The sequence below is a fragment of the Rutidosis leptorrhynchoides genome, chromosome 2, assembly GCF_046630445.1.
Source record: "Rutidosis leptorrhynchoides isolate AG116_Rl617_1_P2 chromosome 2, CSIRO_AGI_Rlap_v1, whole genome shotgun sequence".
Lineage (NCBI taxonomy): Eukaryota > Viridiplantae > Streptophyta > Magnoliopsida > Asterales > Asteraceae > Rutidosis > Rutidosis leptorrhynchoides.
The window spans coordinates 624617542-624635700 of NC_092334.1; the positions used below are offsets into that span (position 1 = coordinate 624617542).

Below are 18159 nucleotides of genomic sequence, written 5' to 3' on the forward strand. Positions count from 1 at the left end.
TTAATGGTTTAGATTAGATAAATGTTTATGAATGGATGGCTAGGATTAGAAGTTTTATTTTTTGATGACCTATTTTTGTGTTTGTTATTATATATAGTAGAGATCTATATATATATCTAGTAAAAATAAAAGAAGTTGTATCATAAAAGATATCTTTTATAAATCATATTTAATTAAGATATATATATATATATATATATATATATATATATATATATATATATATATATATATATATCTTAAATAAATGTTTCCTTTATACCGATTAATCCAACATGGTGTCAATATTTTAAATACTTATGTGGATATAAGTATTTTTATAAAAGAAATATTTTAATTAGCAAGAAGTAATTAAAAGTATTTATATATATTCTTGTCTTATTAAGGGTACATAGACAGATAGATATAGATATAGATTGTGTGGATCATGGTAAGTGGTTAATTCATTTGATCAACACACCGCCATTTGCATGGCTAAATCCAAATGCCCATTTTTCTTTTAATTAACAAGTATTCGTTTATATGTTTAAAAAGCAGAGCGATAGTACCATAAAAATTATACCCCTTTAACTTATTTAATCCTCTACTAATTTGATATACTAGTTAGATAAAGGTTTTGAATACTCGGTTACTAAACATATGACTACAATTTACTTGAGAACAATATTTACAAAGATACCCATTTTGAACCCAAAATCTTAACATCTTATCTTTATTATAATCAAAGTGATATGTATTTAATCTAAACCAACAAGTTGATTAAGAAAGCCAATAAACAAATCATACATCAATAACAAGAATGTTGGTTAATAGTTACCTTTAAAACGTGTTCGTGTTAGGAACAAAGCTAGACCCGCAAATATTTTGTGTTCTTCTTTGAATCTCTCTATTCTCTTCTTCTTAAAATTATGATAAATTGTAAAGAGTGGTATGGCTATATGAATATTTTCATTTCACTTGATTTAGTTATAGAAATGCATGCCAACTAACGATACATATGGGAGATATAACTCCTTAAGTCTATCCCAATTCCTTTTAATGAATAAAAGTCCAAACAAATTCCATGTAGTGAATTTATCTTTGTCAGTTACCACTTACTTTATAATTTATGTTATGAATATTATGACAAGTGAGAAACATATATTAATCTTAAGTACTCCATTTCTAGAATAATACTGATTAAGTTTGTATAATTTATATTCCACGTAATTGGCTTTACTAGTTAAGAGGTTATGATAATTAATTTACCAATGAACTTATATACCATCAATTACTTATATATTAATCTTATATCTTTTATTTATTTTAGTTTGAGTTTTATATTGTTTTAGTTTTTAATTTTAGAGGATATTACAACTCCACCTACTTAAAAAAATTTCGTTCTCGAAATTGAAAGAAGTTATAGAATCGAAACGCACCAATTAGCAAACAAATGAGGGTGCTCGGCCCGCATGGTTTCCTCGAGTTCCCAAATGGCCTCACTAGCAGAATGATTCTTCCATTGAACTTTAACGAAAGGAGTGGAGCTTTTGAGAGTTACTCTCTCCTCACGTTCTATAATAGCCTCGGGCTCTTCAACATAAGAAAGATCAGCTCGAATTTCAGAAAAAGGATATTGCACCACGTGCAATGGATGATAGTTGTAACCCCGCAACTGAGATACGTGAAATACGTTATGAACATGAGATAACTGTGGCGGTAATACTAAAAGATAAGATACTTCACCAACTCGATCCAATATCTCAAACGGACCAATATATCGAGGACTGAGCTTTTCTTTCAAACCAAAACGTCGTATACCCTTCCAAGGTGACACCTTTAAAAACACCTTATCACCCACAACAAACTCTAACGAACGTCGGTGTTTATCGGCATACACTTTCTGTCTCGATTGGGCTTCCTTCAGTCAATTCGTAGCTATAGCGACCTTTTCATTAGTCACTCTAACCAACTCAGGTCCTTCAATCAGTTTCTCTCCCGTTTCATTCCAACAAACTGGCGCTCTACACTTTCGACCATAAAGCATCTCAAATGGCACCATACGGATACTAGCCTGCCAACTATTATTATAGGCAAACTCCACCAAACATAAGTACTCATCCTAATTTCCCTTCCAATCTAGGGCACACGCTCGAAGCATATCTTCCAAAATCTGTATCGTACGCTCAGACTGTCCATCAGTTTGTGAATGAAAAGCAGTACTAAGTTTCAATCGCGTGCCCCAAGCTTTCTGTAACCCCTTCCAAAATCTAGATGTAAATCGAGGGTCACGATCGGATACGATGGACGAAGGAACCCCGTGTAATCTCACAATTTCTTGCAGAAAAAGCTCGGATAGCTTACTTACCGAATAATCCATACGAATAGGCAAGAAATGTGCCGATTTGGTTAATCTATCAATCACCACCCAAATAGCATCGTGCCTTTTCACAATCTTCGGTAAACCACATACGAAATCCATTGAGATATCATCCCAATTTCACACGGGAATGTCCAATGGCTGCAACAAACCACTAGCACGTTGGTGCTCGATCTTTACTTTTTGACAAGTAAGGCACTTCCCAACATATCTAGCAACGTCTTTCTTCATGCCACTCCACCAAAAGTGCTGCTTTAAATCCAGATACATTTTGGTCGAACCAGGATGTACGGAAAAAGGCGAGTTTTGAGCCTCAAACAATAGAGCCTCACGAATAGCATCATCATTAGGAACACACAATCGATTCCCACACCAAATAACCCCATCATCATCTTCTCTGAACTCTTTCACTTTACCCTCTTCCAGATTTTGAAACACTGTCCACAAATCCCCATCATCCAATTGAGCCTCTTTTATTCTTGAAATTAAATCGGACTCAAGTTTTAAATTTGCCAACATAACATATGCTCCTCTCTTACTCAATACCATATCAAGTCTTTCGAATTCTCGAATGTGAGTAACCAAACATGAGATACTACCAAATGTCTTTCTACTCAAAGCGTCGGCTACCACATTCGCTTTACCTGGATGGTATTGAATGTTTGCATATTAATCCTTCAATAACTCAAGCCACCTTCGTTGTCTCATATTTATCTCTTTTTGCGTGAATATGTATTTGAGACTCTTGTGATTGGTGAAAATATCATAAGTTTCTCCATAAAGATAATGCCTCCATATTTTCAACGCAAAAATCACAGCAGCTAACTCCAAATCATGAGTAGGATAATTAATGTGACACTACTGATTTTTTTTATACGTGGCGGAAGCATAATATTAATTAAATACGATATCCACATTAACTATTGTTAATACAACATGTGTCACGTGTCATTACAAAATACTTGTTTATACGGAGAAGACATATTTACAATAAGTTTATAAAAGATTATTGTTTTCATAAAGCAAGACAACATCAGAGTTCACTCCTGTCAAACATAACATCACCATGCCCGTCTTCTCCCAAAAGCAATATCTACAAGCTACAACCTGCAGGGAGGAGATGGAGGGGAATTAGCACGAAGCTAAGTGAGTACGACTAACTATAGGCCATAGCATACAGAAGTGTTATACTAATCATGTCACATAGTCTAACACATAAATATCACCCAGTAGTGCAGTCTACAGAGACTCCGGCGGTTCGGCCAAACCATTAACCTCTAGTTGATCGGGCTGGGGTTTACCGAAAGTTCCTCCTACATACCGTGCTGCATAAATCATCCACACGCGACGAACGCGTCATTCAAACATATACTACACGGATGCAAATAGGCTACCACATGAGGAACCCAACTCGCAGGTTGATCCCTCCTATCGAATTAGGCTACCACAAGATAGGGACGCACTGGGCTCCAGCAGACAAGCATCAACTAACATGCAGTCATCACAAGAACTAACTAACCACAACAATAAGTATATCTAACAAGCATGGCAATCATAATATAACATGCTTCTATATACTATATTCTCCAGTTAGTCCCACTCACCAATTACCAGCAAAAGAGAAGGTATTCAGCTATCTAATCACTGAACCTTCTCTTTCTCCTGAGAAAAACATATACACAAGTTAGTTTCTATCCGATAGCACAAAACAGCACAATACTGAAATTTTGGTCAGAAAAAGTATCCGCTAAAAATTTTTTGCTTAACACTTGTGCACTTTCAAAATTTACATCAAAATCATCAAAATAAAAATGGCTAAAAATCAACCCTTGGTAAAATATTTCACTGCCCAAGACACTCGGTCGACTGTCAGAGACAGTCGACCGACTGTCTTCACTCACTCGGCCGAGTGTCTAGTCACTCGGTCGATGGTCTTACACAGACACACTCGGCCGTGGGTCATGCACACTCGGTCGATGGTCTCGTCGATCAGTCGAGTGTCAGGAGACACTCGACCGACCGTGTTCATCTGCAGAAGCTGAAAACAAATTGACGAGTTTCACCCAAAATCGCCCAATTCTTGCTCTAAAGCTCGATTATGACCTCAAAACTGACCAAATCAAAGACACTATACATTAAGAAACATAAACCCACAAGATTTGGACTCAAACAACATCAATTCTAACCACTTTGACCCAAAATACACACTTTATAAAAACTAACACAAAAACCCCATTTTCTTGAAAACTTGTGATTCTTACCTTGAAAGAATCAGTGAATCACAAGGAACACGAAGATGTAAATGAATCGAGTTCTAAAACAAGGATTAGAAATTAGGGTTTGATTGTAGGTGAAAGGAAGGTACGGGAGTGTTTTGGGAATTTTCTGGAAAATGCAAGAAGGGGATAGACATCAGTCTATTATTTGGGATTAAATCCCATACTGTGTAACTCACGGGTATTTATCAGTTATCTGATATCTTTCGTACATCATTTGGCAACCCAAACGAAGTCCAAATTAAATAAACAAACCTGTTCTGTGACCCTTGTCACAAACTGGTCCTAATCACATTATTATTTAATAGTAAATATTAAATAAAAATAAAAACATATAATAACACAATACTAACTTAAGGGCACTTTAGTAATCTTACATCTAGGCCCGATTGAGGATGTTACAATTAACCTCATAGGATTTCAACTGCATCGAGGCATAAGCAATTACCTTACCATGTTGCATCAAAACACAACCCAAACCATGCTTAGAAGCATCACTATAGATTTGAAAACCCCCACTTCCTGACGGCAATGCAAGAATAGGAGCAGATACAAGTCTTTTCTTTAACTCATCGAAACTCCTTTGTCGTTCCTCGGTCCACACAAAATTTTTGCCTTTCCTCAACAACTTGGTAAGCGGCAAGGCAATCGTTGAAAAACCTTCAACAAATCTTTGATAATAACCAGCTAAACCAAGAAAACTTCGAACCTCAACAACAGAAGTAGGTCTTGACCAATTTATAATAGCCTCAACTTTCACCGGATCCATCATTATACCCTCAGCCGATACAACATGACCCAAGAAGGCAACCCGTTGCAACCAGAATTCACATTTAGAGAATTTCGCAAACAATTTCTTACTTCGGAGGTTTTCAAGTACAACACGAAGATGATTCTAATGCTCTTCTTTACTCTTTGAGAATACCAAGATATCATCAATGAATACGATCACAAACTTATCCAAATACTCATGGAACACACGGTTCATTAGATCCATGAAAACCACAGGAGGATTAGTTAATCCAAACGGCATCACTAAAAACTCATAGTGCCCATAACGAGTGCGGACAGCGGTCTTAGGGATATCTTCTTCTTTAACACGAATCTGATTGTACCCAGACCTAAGATCAATCTTAGAAAAATACTTCGAACCTTGCAGCTGATCAAACAAATCATCAATACGTGGAAGCGGATAACGGTTTCGGATAGTAATACGATTTAACTCGCGATAATCAATGCAAAGTCTCATGCTACCATCCTTCTTCTTGACAAACAAAACCGGCGCACCCCAAGGGGACACACTTGGTCGAATAAAACCACAATCTATCAGTTCTTACAATTGCTCCTTGAGTTCTTGCAACTAGAGTGGTGCCATACGATAAGGAGCTTTTGATATCGGTTGGGAACTAGGAATCAAATCAATCAAAAATTCAACTTCACGGACTGGAGGCAAACCCTGCAATTCATCAGGAAATACATCGAGAAACTCTCGAACAACATCAATATTTTCAAGCGAAGGACTCTCGATAGCCAAATTCTGAATCGAAGCTAAATAACCAACACAACCATGTGAAATGAGCTTTTATGCCTTAAGCGCTGAGATAACTTTAATAGATTTTACAGGAAGATCACCATTAAAAACACAATCGGGTATAGAATGATTTCCAAACAAAATCCTCTTAGAATAACAATCGATGTTCGCGTGATGGCGAGATAACCAATCCATGCCAAGAATAATGTCAAAGTCATGCATGGTCATAGGGAAGAGATTTGCAGGTGAAACGTCCGCGACTAATCCTCTCGGACGGAATCTTCAACAGTTGGTCCCATCGCGATGATCGAATCCAAGTAATGTCCTTAACATGAGCTTATGCACAGCGGAAGACTTAATTCATACCTGAGAATAACATGCTTTAAAACGTCAACATAAAGTTGGTGAGATATATAGGTTTGATGCTAGCAGCGTTATAACAATGGACCACAAGATTTCATATTTATACATAATACACTCCTCGTGTATGAAAAGTCGTTGAGCACTTGGTAACCATACTTAACATTTAAATCACAGCAGCATATTCTTAAATAAACCCTACACCGTACCAAGTGTAGTAACGAAACGAAGTACTGTGCAACCGTTAAAAACTGGTCGTCCATCCCGGTTGGGGTTGTCAAGCCCAATAGATCTATCAACAGGATTCGCGTTTACGCTCCTCACGTAAATATTAGCTACCAAGTATAAAGAAATATGCCATGGTACAACTCAATGTAGAATTTATTTTTGATCACTTGTGTCCATAACGTAAATCATTTATAAAAACAGCTCATGTATTCTCATCCCAAAAATATTTAAAGTTCAAAAAGGGAACTATATACTCACCTAATGTATTTTGTAGTAAAAATACATATAACATCATTGAACAAATGTGCGGTTGGCCTCGGATTCACGAACCTATATAATTTGTATATATATATTAAAATATATAATGGAAATTACATAATTTTATTTATTAATATGTATTATTTATTTACATTTGTAGTTATATAGGATTTATATAAAAAATATACTTATATTATATCCTATGTTATATATATATTTATTATCATGTTTGAAATTTACTAGTTGGTTACATGTAATTATTTATCTAGGTAGGGTTAATATATAGTTATATGAAATATTAAAATAGTTGTAGTATGTGTACTAAATACATTTTATACATAAGATATATTATTTGGAAAAATAAATTGATAGTTTTTGATATTAGTTTAGTGAGTTACTAACAATAATAGTTTTATTTATAATGATTATACTAATACTTATAATTCGATACCAATACTAATATTAATGATATTTATGTTAGTTTGTATTATTTTTATGATAACAATGATTATAATAATTTTCATAATAATAACCATAATACACCTATTTTAATAATAATAATAATAATATTATTATTATTAATAAATAAAGAAGTAATTAAAAGGCTACCTTAAAGGAAATTGGCCCAAAAATTTAATATCACGAGAGGGACTCGAACCCTAGACCTCTCGTATACCCGCACCAACGTTTAACCATTACTCTGCTGCTATCTTTTTTGATTTAATTCGTAACATAATTTATCTAATCCCGTTTTCTTTTATTCTGTTTCTATATTTCTTCATGGCCCGGCTGGAATTTCAACAAAATATACGGCCCAATATTTTAAATAAGCCCAACAACTGAGATCCTAACCCAACTCCATAGAACAAGCCCAATCGTTAACAGATTAAGTTTAAGAAAGAAAAAGGGAGACGGAAAAAAAAAGGTATTTGGTTGTCATTAAAATAGAAAATAAGTAGCAGCAACAGCATAGTATTAACAAACCCAGTTCATCGTTTTTTTTTTTTCATGTTTACTCTGTAAATCATAAACCAAAGTAAACAGATTTCTGTGACTTCGATTATGACTTGCGAATAATAATAAAATCATAAAATATAATCTTGAAAAAAAAAAAAAAAGAAACAGCAAAAAGCTGCTGTCGCTGCTTGTTTTGGAAAAAAAAATATATGATTTAACTTATGAGAACGTTTTAGATCCAACTAAAAACATGAAATAGTTTATAAATGAATCCTACAAACTTCCTCGATCGTTATTGGCTCCATTTATTCAGAAACGAATTCGAATTTTTGACTAGAACACTCGGGTTGACTTTTTCAATAAAACTTTGACTTCAAGAATTGGTAATCGATAAAACGAATTGGAAGTTCTAATTTTTACAGAAAGATATAGTAATACACTCCTAACGATACCTCATTTACACATTTTGAAATGGTATGCTAAATCGAATTTTTGTGAAAAAGTTCAAGAACAGGGACGGTTCCCCTTTTTTTTTTACTTCCTTCGGTTTTTAATAATCAATCACGCAAAACTTGTGTTGGGTTTTAATTTGATTGAGAAGATTTTCAGAGTTGAGTGAATACGTGGTTGTTTTATAGCCAAAATTCCCTCAGACAATAAAATCACGGGTATATAGAAGACAAAGAAAAAAAATCCCATGACAGTGATGGCTATAAATTTATATATTTATATAACTTATATCTTTATTTATAATTTATATATTTTATATCATTAAAATATATATATAACTAATAATGATAATTCTAGTTAATAAAAATGATATTAATATCACTTATTATTAGTTATAGAACTATAAATACCTAATAATAATAATAATAATAATAATAATAATAATAATAATAATAATAATAATAATAATAATAATAATAATAATAATAATAATAATAATAATAATAATAATAATAATAATAATAATAATAGAAATTCTTATAAAAATAAATATTATAACAATACAATGATATTAATAATATCAATAATGATGATTTTAATGATAATGATAATATTAACAATAATAATCCAATAATTTATACATATCCGATTTCATAATTATATCATACAATTATTAATTCTGGTATTAATATTAGTATACTTATTTTAATTATAACATGAAAAATAATAATATTATATCAACTATATTTTAACTTGTACTTAATACTATACATTATTATTTAGGTTATATTTACTAATTATATAATATATTTATTTTATTAGTAACCTAATTATTTTCAATTCAATTCAATTGATTTGTTTGTATTTAATTTAAGTTAATATGTACACTTATAATTATATTTATATATATACACATATCTATATACACATAAATGTTCGTGAATTGTCGAGCATAATCAAAGGGTAATTAATTACTTGAATATAGTTTCTAAACTGTTTGAGACTCAACATTACAAATTTTGCTTATCGTGTCGGAAACATATAAAGATTAAGGTTTAAATTTGGTCGGAAATTTCCGGGTCGTTACAGTACCCACCCGTTAAAGAAATTTCGTCCCCGAAATTTGGTAGAGGTTGTCATAAACAACAATAGGAACGTTTTCATGACGAATATGAGGTAATAATAGAGTTTTATCATCATTGGATAAAACAATTCAATCATGTGAAGCGCACGAGTGAAGGTATCACAAAAGAATGAAATGAGTGAATATGGAATCGTTTTTAACCGATAACGTGGTTGTGATTGATTTCTGGGATTTAAGGAAATCTTTCATAATAAGATTTGGTTCTTCGGCGATCAGAATCTTCTTTGATTTACTACAGCAATCTGTTTTGATTTCTCTGTCAGATATTTCACTATAAATCTACCTCCTTCATTTTCCTTATTTCCATATCCTACATTTCTACTCTTTTTCCTTAATTTCTACTTTAAAACATTCGCCAATATGCTCCATCTCGTTCTGATTCTTGTTATACTTCTAATTTTCATATCTTTCATTCTTCTCTTTCACCTGCCGCCAGAAGAATCTATTCACTTCTATCATTTCCTTGGAATTATAATGTTTTTAATTCTCCCGTGTCTTTACGTTGCAATACGTATTGATATACACGGTTTGTAAATCCTGGGTGATTGTTGGTTTTTATTTCCTTCATTATTTTTCAGAGCTTCATGCTTCCATTTTCTTTTCCCGACTTCGAGTCAAACGAGTAATGATCCGGAATTCGTATGTATGAAATTTGGAATGAGCATAGCTAATGCTATTATAAAGAAATGGTAATGACACGATTTTGATTTATCAAATTACCAGAATATCTTGAAAAAGATCGAATTATCAAGAAATATTTTCTTGATATTTTTAGAGATTGGATAAAATGTAAGAGCCGTATAACATGGCACATGATAAGGGTACTGTGAATCATCACATTCCATTAGAAACTTAACATGACTTACTGTAATATAATGAAGTTGATCAAGTTTCATTATATTATACTAATTCATGCATCAGTTCCCAACACTGCTTCAGAACATTCCTATTTTAAACTCGAAGGTTTTAGAACTTAAAAACTAACACAGTTTCTTTTATATTGTAACGCAGATATTACGGAGGAATAAATGATTTCAGATAAGGATAGCTGTGAAAACATCTTCAGAAATATTGAGGATATTTATAATGAAAGATATGATAATATCTTGGAATTTCTAATGTCGAAGGATGATGATGAAGATTGACCCGTAAGGGTTTAGATTCGTAAGCAAAGTGTTCACTAAAGATTTCATTAGAAACAGATTCATCTGGATTCCTTAAATACCGAGTTTGGTCCTTGTATTTGTTCTTGGTCTCTTTCATGGTTAGCTCAATCCGATTTTCAATACCAAATTTTCCATCGGGTGTTTCCAACACCTCCTTCTTAATCATCAACTTTTGGTCATTAAGACCATCTACAACATGCTGCTTCGTCAGCATTTTCAAAGTTAACGAATTTGGGTCATTGGTTTTCAAACCGAGGTGATTTTAAGAGATTTGTGTTTTTAGATGATTAAACGCGGATGGTAGTATGGTGGAAAAAGGTTCTCCAGTAACGACAGCAAAAGGATACGTATTTATATCGAGATGATAATAAGACTAGTTTTACTGAGAAGTCAAAGTGGAGCTGTGATAAAAGTGGTTAATTTGGAAAGAAATTACAAAGTTATTTTGGGTAATAATAACACTAAAGGAATTTACACTGCTACGTGTTGACTCAGTTTCCGAGAGTTTTCAGGTGTATAACCATATGCAGGAATCTTTCTTCCGTAGACGAGGTGCGACTGGTTCAACTTCTCGATCGAGGCGTTTTCAAGAATCGTGAAAAGTTATGAATACGAACTGTAATCGCCAAGATACGAATGAGGTTTAGATAGAATCAAGTGGCAAACTTGAAGATTAGTTTAGTTTCATATGTTATAATCAATATTTTAATTCATTTTACTTGTCCATAGTTAGCAGTCTATTGTCCGATTGTCCAATGGTCCAATAACAGTTCAATATATTCATATATAATTTAATATACATAATTAATACGTATCGTGACCCGTGTACCGGTCTCAGTGTCGATCACAACTCAAAGTATATATATATTTTGGAATCAACTCCGACCCTGTATAGCCAACTCCCACCTTCACATATAGAGTGTCTATGGTTGTTCCGAAATATATATATAGATGGGTCGATATGATAAGTCGAAACCTTGCATACGTGTCCCGTTATTTAAAGTGCATAAAATAAATAAATATATATCATGACCCATTATACAACGTGTTGTCTCAGAATTAATCCGACGTATTGTTGTACATGTGTCCTGACAGTATGTACAGTGCAGAAATTTAAAATTTCGAGAATGTAAATTGCGATAAATTAAATGTTAATCAGTTAGCTGGGAACAGTTAGCCGGAACAGTTAGCGTGGAATCCTTAACAAATTTTTAATTAGTTAATTCGTGTGTTTCTAACAATTTTTAATTTGTCCAATATTTCTTCTTTATGCCACTTGTTGGATTCGGGTAGGTAAAATCCAAATATGAAATTTAAATGGAAATGATTAATCTGGAATGAACGGATACGTATATCGGCGATTGCAAATAGGATAGCAAATGACCGTTGAATCAGATTCGAAAAATGTACAGTGTAACTTATTAATGTGAAATCCAAATATTCCTCGGGTACTACCCACCCATTAAAATATTTTCATCATTAACAGTTTGTACGAGAGAATTTTTAATCACAATCTTTATGAAAATATACTTGCATATATATTTTCATCGAATGTAATCTTGGATTTAATGAGTCAATAAGATATTAAACTCATTTGTTTTATCGTTAATACTGGATTACATGATCTCTAAAACATTAGAGATTTCATAATCATCATGTCGAACGAAGATATATGAGGTAGAACGTTACGTAAAGCGAAGGTAATCGATGTAGAACGATATATAGAACGAAGATTATACTTGAAGTACAGATGATGATATTGAGGCATATGATGTTGATATCCGAGGTACAGATCGTGACGTTGAGATTTATGACGTGATTGTGGTTGGTGTGATAAGAGTATTGTCGGCGTTGATGATGGTGGTACGGTTTATGCTGCTGGTACTGCTGCTGGTGTTTGTAACCTCCGCACCAGATTTTCCAAAGCCATTACTCGAGCACGTAGTTCGTTAACTTCTTTTATTATGTCGAGATGATTGTCGATTGAAACGAGCGGGTGAGTAAGATTCAAAATGTGGAATAGTATATAACCGTGACGAGCTATTTTAAAGAAATGAGAGAGAAAGTGGTTTCTCGAACAGGTTTACCGGTAAGTGCTTCAGGTTCATTGTCAAAAGAATAATTTGTTGGATGGAATGAATCTTCGATGTGAGATAATTTTCGAATAGAGGATGATATTCTAACTTCATAGAATATCTATATATAATACTAAAGATTTCGTAGACTACAGAGGAACCTACGCCATATGTCAAGCAAGTCTACAGATGCGCTAAGATATGAATTTTGTCCATACACTATCGATGCACTATATGCAGTAAGACGTGTCTAGACTTAAGAATGATAAGCAGACAATTTCCTAAGGATGATAAGCAGATGATTTCCGACTAGAGATGATAAGCAAAACTTTTGACAGGCAGACACGGTCAAAGTCCAGACTCACTAATGTATCCTAACAACTACCAGTTAGACACACTAATGGGAGACCTGGTTCGCTAAGACCAACGCTCTGATACCAACTGAAACGTCCGCGACTAATCCTCTCGGACGGAATCTTCAACAGTTGGTCCCATCGCGATGATCGAATCCAAGTAATGTCCTTAACATGAGCTTATGCACAGCGGAAGACTTAATTCATACCTGAGAATAACATGCTTTAAAACGTCAACATAAAGTTGGTGAGATATATAGGTTTGATGCTAGCAGCGTTATAACAATGGACCACAAGATTTCATATTTATACATAATACACTCCTCGTGTATGAAAAGTCGTTGAGCACTTGGTAACCATACTTAACATTTAAATCACAGCAGCATATTCTTAAATAAACCCTACACCGTACCAAGTGTAGTAACGAAACGAAGTACTGTGCAACCGTTAAAACTGGTCATCCAGCCCGGTTGGGGTTGTCAAGCCCAATAGATCTATCAACAGGATTCGCGTTTACGCTCCTCACGTAAATATTAGCTACCAAGTATAAAGAAATATGCCATGGTACAACTCAACGTAGAATTTATTTTTGATCACTTGTGTCCATAACGTAAATCATTTATAAAAACAGCGCATGTATTCTCATCCCAAAAATATTTAAAGTTCAAAAAGGGAACTATATACTCACCTAATGTATTTTGTAGTAAAAATACATATAACATCATTGAACAAATGTGCGGTTGGCCTCGGATTCACGAACCTATATAATTTGTATATATATATTAAAATATATAATGGAAATTACATAATTTTATTTATTAATATGTATTATTTATTTACATTTGTAGTTATATAGGATTTATATAAAAAATATACTTATATTATATCCTATGTTATATATATATTTATTATCATGTTTGAAATTTACTAGTTGGTTACATGTAATTATTTATCTAGGTAGGGTTAATATATAGTTATATGAAATATTAAAATAGTTGTAGTATGTGTACTAAATACATTTTATACATAAGATATATTATTTGGAAAAATAAATTGATAGTTTTTGATATTAGTTTAGTGAGTTACTAACAATAATAGTTTTATTTATAATGATTATACTAATACTTATAATTCGATACCAATACTAATATTAATGATATTTATGTTAGTTTGTATTATTTTTATGATAACAATGATTATAATAATTTTCATAATAATAACCATAATACACCTATTTTAATAATAATAATAATAATAATAATAATATTAAATAAAGAAGTAATTAAAAGGCTACCTTAAAGGAAATTGGACCAAAAATTTAATATCACGAGAGGGACTCGAACCCTAGACCTCTCGTATACCCGCACCAACGTTTAACCATTACTCTGCTGCTATCTTTTCTGATTTAATTCGTAACATAATTTATCTAATCCCTTTTTCTTTTATTCTGTTTCTATATTTCTTCATGGCCCGACTGGAATTTCAACAAAATATACGGCCCAATATTTTAAATAAGCCCAACAACTGAGATCCTAACCCAACTCCATAGAACAAGCCCAATCGTTAACAGATTAAGTTTAAGAAAGAAAAAGGGAGACGGAAAAAAAAAAGGTATTTGGTTGTCATTAAAATAGAAAATAAGTAGCAGCAACAGCATAGTATTAACAAACCCAGTTCATCGTCTTTTTTTTTTTTCATGTTTACTCTGTAAATCATAAACCAAAGTAAACAGATTTCTGTGACTTCGATTATGACTTGCGAATAATAATAAAATCATAAAATATAATCTTAAAAAAAAAAAAAAAAAAAAACAGCAAAAAGCTGCTGTCGCTGCTTGTTTTGAAAAAAAAAATATATGATTTAACTTATGAGAACGTTTTAGATCCAACTCAAAACATGAAATAGTTTATAAATGAATCCTACAAACTTCCTCGATCGTTATTGGCTCCATTTATTCAGAAACGAATTCGAATTTTTGACTAGAACACTCGGGTTGACTTTTTCAATAAAACTTTGACTTCAAGAATTGGTAATCGATAAAACGAATTGGAAGTTCTAATTTTTACAGAAAGATATAGTAATACACTCCTAACGATACCTCATTTACACATTTTGAAATGGTTTGCTAAATCGAATTTTTGTGAAAAAGTTCAAGAACAGGGACGGTTCCCCTTTTTTTTTACTTCCTTCGGTTTTTAATAATCAATCACGCAAAACTTGTGTTGGGTTTTAATTTGATTGATAAGTGTTAGAAGATTTTCAGAGTTGAGTGAATACGTGGTTGTTTAATAGCCAAAATTCCCTCAGACAATAAAATCACGGGTATATAGAAGACAAAGAAAAAAAATCCCATGACAGTGATGGCTATAAATTTATATATTTATATAACTTATATCTTTATTTATAATTTATATATTTTATATCATTAAAATATATATATAACTAATAATGATAATTCTAGTTAATAAAAATGATATTAATATCACTTATTATTAGTTATAGAACTATAAATACCTAATAATAATAATAATAATAATAATAATAATAATAATAATAATAATAATAATAATAATAATAATAATAATAATAATAATAATAATAATAATAATAATAATAATAATAATAATAATAATAATAATAATAATAATAGAAATTCTTATAAAAATAAATATTATAACAATACAATGATATTAATAATATCAATAATGATGATTTTAATGATAATGATAATATTAACAACAATAATCCAATAATTTATACATATCCGATTTCATAATTATATCATACAATTATTAATTCTGGTATTAATATTAGTATACTTATTTTAATTATAACACGAAAAATAATAATATTATATCAACTATATTTTAACTTGTACTTAATACTATACATTATTATTTAGGTTATATTTACTAATTATATAATATATTTATTTTATTAGTAACCTAATTATTTTCAATTCAATTCAATTGATTTGTTTGTATTTAATTTAAGTTAATATGTACACTTATAATTATATTTATATATATACACATATCTATATACACATAAATGTTTGTGAATTGTCGAGCATAATCAAAGGGTAATTAATTACTTGAATATAGTTTCTAAACTGTTTGAGACTCAACATTACAAATTTTGCTTATCGTGTCGGAAACATATAAAGATTAAGGTTTAAATTTGGTCGGAAATTTCCGGGTCGTTACAGCGGGAAACATGCAGTCATTGAATTCCAAACGGCAGTTTTGAAACACACGATCTATAATTTCAATACTACCCATTGGGGTAGAGATCGTAAACGGAGTAGACAACCAAGTTGGGGACACTTTCAAATATTTCGAGCTCTTAACGGACACAATGGAGTGCGTAGAGCCAGAATCAAACAGAACAAAGAGGGCACGATGGTGTACAAATACATGACCAGTAATAGTACCTAATAATATCAAGAATGAATGAACAAATAACTCAAAGGAAATATTTTTAAAATGAACAGGGATCGAAATATACCTGACGCGTTAGCAGCCTGAGCAGCAGTCATGGCAAAGACGCATCCACCAGGGGCTGGCGGCGGAACCCTCGGAACAAACCCAGGTCTAGGATTCTTGCAATCCTTAGCTAAGTGACCAACCTCTCCACAAGCAAAACATGAACCCGCACTACGATAACAAACTCTTCCCGGATGATTCTTTCCACAAGTCTCACACAGTGCATTGGCATTAACACCACCACTTCCATTATCCCTTTGCTACCTTTGGGGACGGTACACTTGTAATTGACCACGGTTATTATTATTTGGCCCGTTGTCAATCCTTTGCTGATTTCCTCTATTATTCCAATTATTACTATGATACCCTTGGTTCCCAGATTGTTGACCCTGTTTGGTAGTCGGTGCAGGCACAGATCGTAGTGGTTGTGCAATCTTAACCCTCTTGTTTTTACCATCATCATTTTTAGTAGCCAAATACTCGGCTCGCTCCATCTTCAAATTCCGAGCATAATCGGCTGCCTCAGCGACATCGAAACATTTCAGATTAACCATTTTAGAGCGGTAGCGCCCATGAACAGCCCATTTGTACTTACAGGCTTGGTCCTCAGCAGACCCAGTAGCAGCCCCAATCAAACCTACAAGCCTCAAAAACCTCTTAGTGAAATCATTAATATACTCATCATTCCTTTGCTTAATATTCGCATACTCCCGAATCACAGCCTCTTTCTCCGCCTCAGAAAAGTACTGATGGAAAAACAACTCCTTGAAATCAACCCAATCTAATGAATCCTCAAATTCGATACCCCCTTTCGCTTGTCTCAAAGCGATCCACCAACGCTGAGCATCCCCCTCTAGCTTATAAACAGCCAATGGGACCCAAAATCTCTCTTCACAACCAAGCACTCGGTAAATCTTCTCGATGTGAGTGATCCAATTCTCAGCTTCAACAGGAGTACTAGCAGTACTGAATGACAAAGGACGTTGTTTTTGAAACCATCCTAGCCAAACATGAATAGCATCTCCAGTTACAGTTCTATCCTCCTTATATTCATCCTATTCTTCATGCTTAAAAGTCTCGCCACCCTGCTTACGCATCATGTCAATAGCTTGAGCTACAATGTTGGGTATCAAATTCGTGATAGTTTGGCTAATCTTGTTTTCTACTTCTTCCTCAGACATTCCTTTTCTTTTCGGTGCCATCTATGAACGAAATGAGGATATAACGGTTACGATTAGTACGAAGAATAAAAGAGAATATTCAAAGTGGAATTAGAATAATATAGCGGAAGGAAAATCCTAACCCAAAAGTCTACCCAAATCTCACAGGCCATAACTTAGGACTAAAGTTTCTACAGGAGGGAACCTAAGCTCTGATATCATCTGTAAAGACCCTAATCTTACGAATTCCAATACTTATAAATAAAGGTAACTTAATAGATAAATGAGCATTATTCTTATTCAAATTCAAACCATAGTCAAAGCCAAAGTTGACAACTTATTCGAAAGTACTATTAA

At 32.7% G+C, this 18159-nt stretch overlaps 1 protein-coding gene across 1 annotated transcript; it reads right to left on the minus strand.

Annotated features, from left to right (window-relative positions):
* Positions 1-5995: 5995 nt before the first annotated feature.
* Positions 5996-17844, minus strand: LOC139890067 (uncharacterized). Its single transcript, XM_071872969.1, has 5 exons — positions 17736-17844; positions 16907-17642; positions 16665-16813; positions 16435-16590; positions 5996-6183 (listed from the first exon to the last, which is right to left on the minus strand). The coding sequence occupies exons 1-5, from the start codon at positions 17842-17844 to the stop codon at positions 5996-5998; spliced, it is 1338 nt and encodes a 445-aa protein (XP_071729070.1).
* Positions 17845-18159: the final 315 nt, after the last annotated feature.

Bases quoted from the DNA above. Each gene is read 5' to 3' on its own strand.
- LOC139890067 (XM_071872969.1), bottom strand. From the start codon at position 17,844: ATGGCACCGAAAAGAAAAGGAATGTCTGAGGAAGAAGTAGAAAACAAG. The intron at 17,643-17,735 runs GTAAGCAGGGTG...ATGTTTGGCTAG, and splicing joins TCAAGCTATTGACATGATGC to GATGGTTTCAAAAACAACGT. The intron at 16,814-16,906 runs GTAGCAAAGGGA...TTGTTATCGTAG, and splicing joins CAAGTGTACCGTCCCCAAAG to TGCGGGTTCATGTTTTGCTT.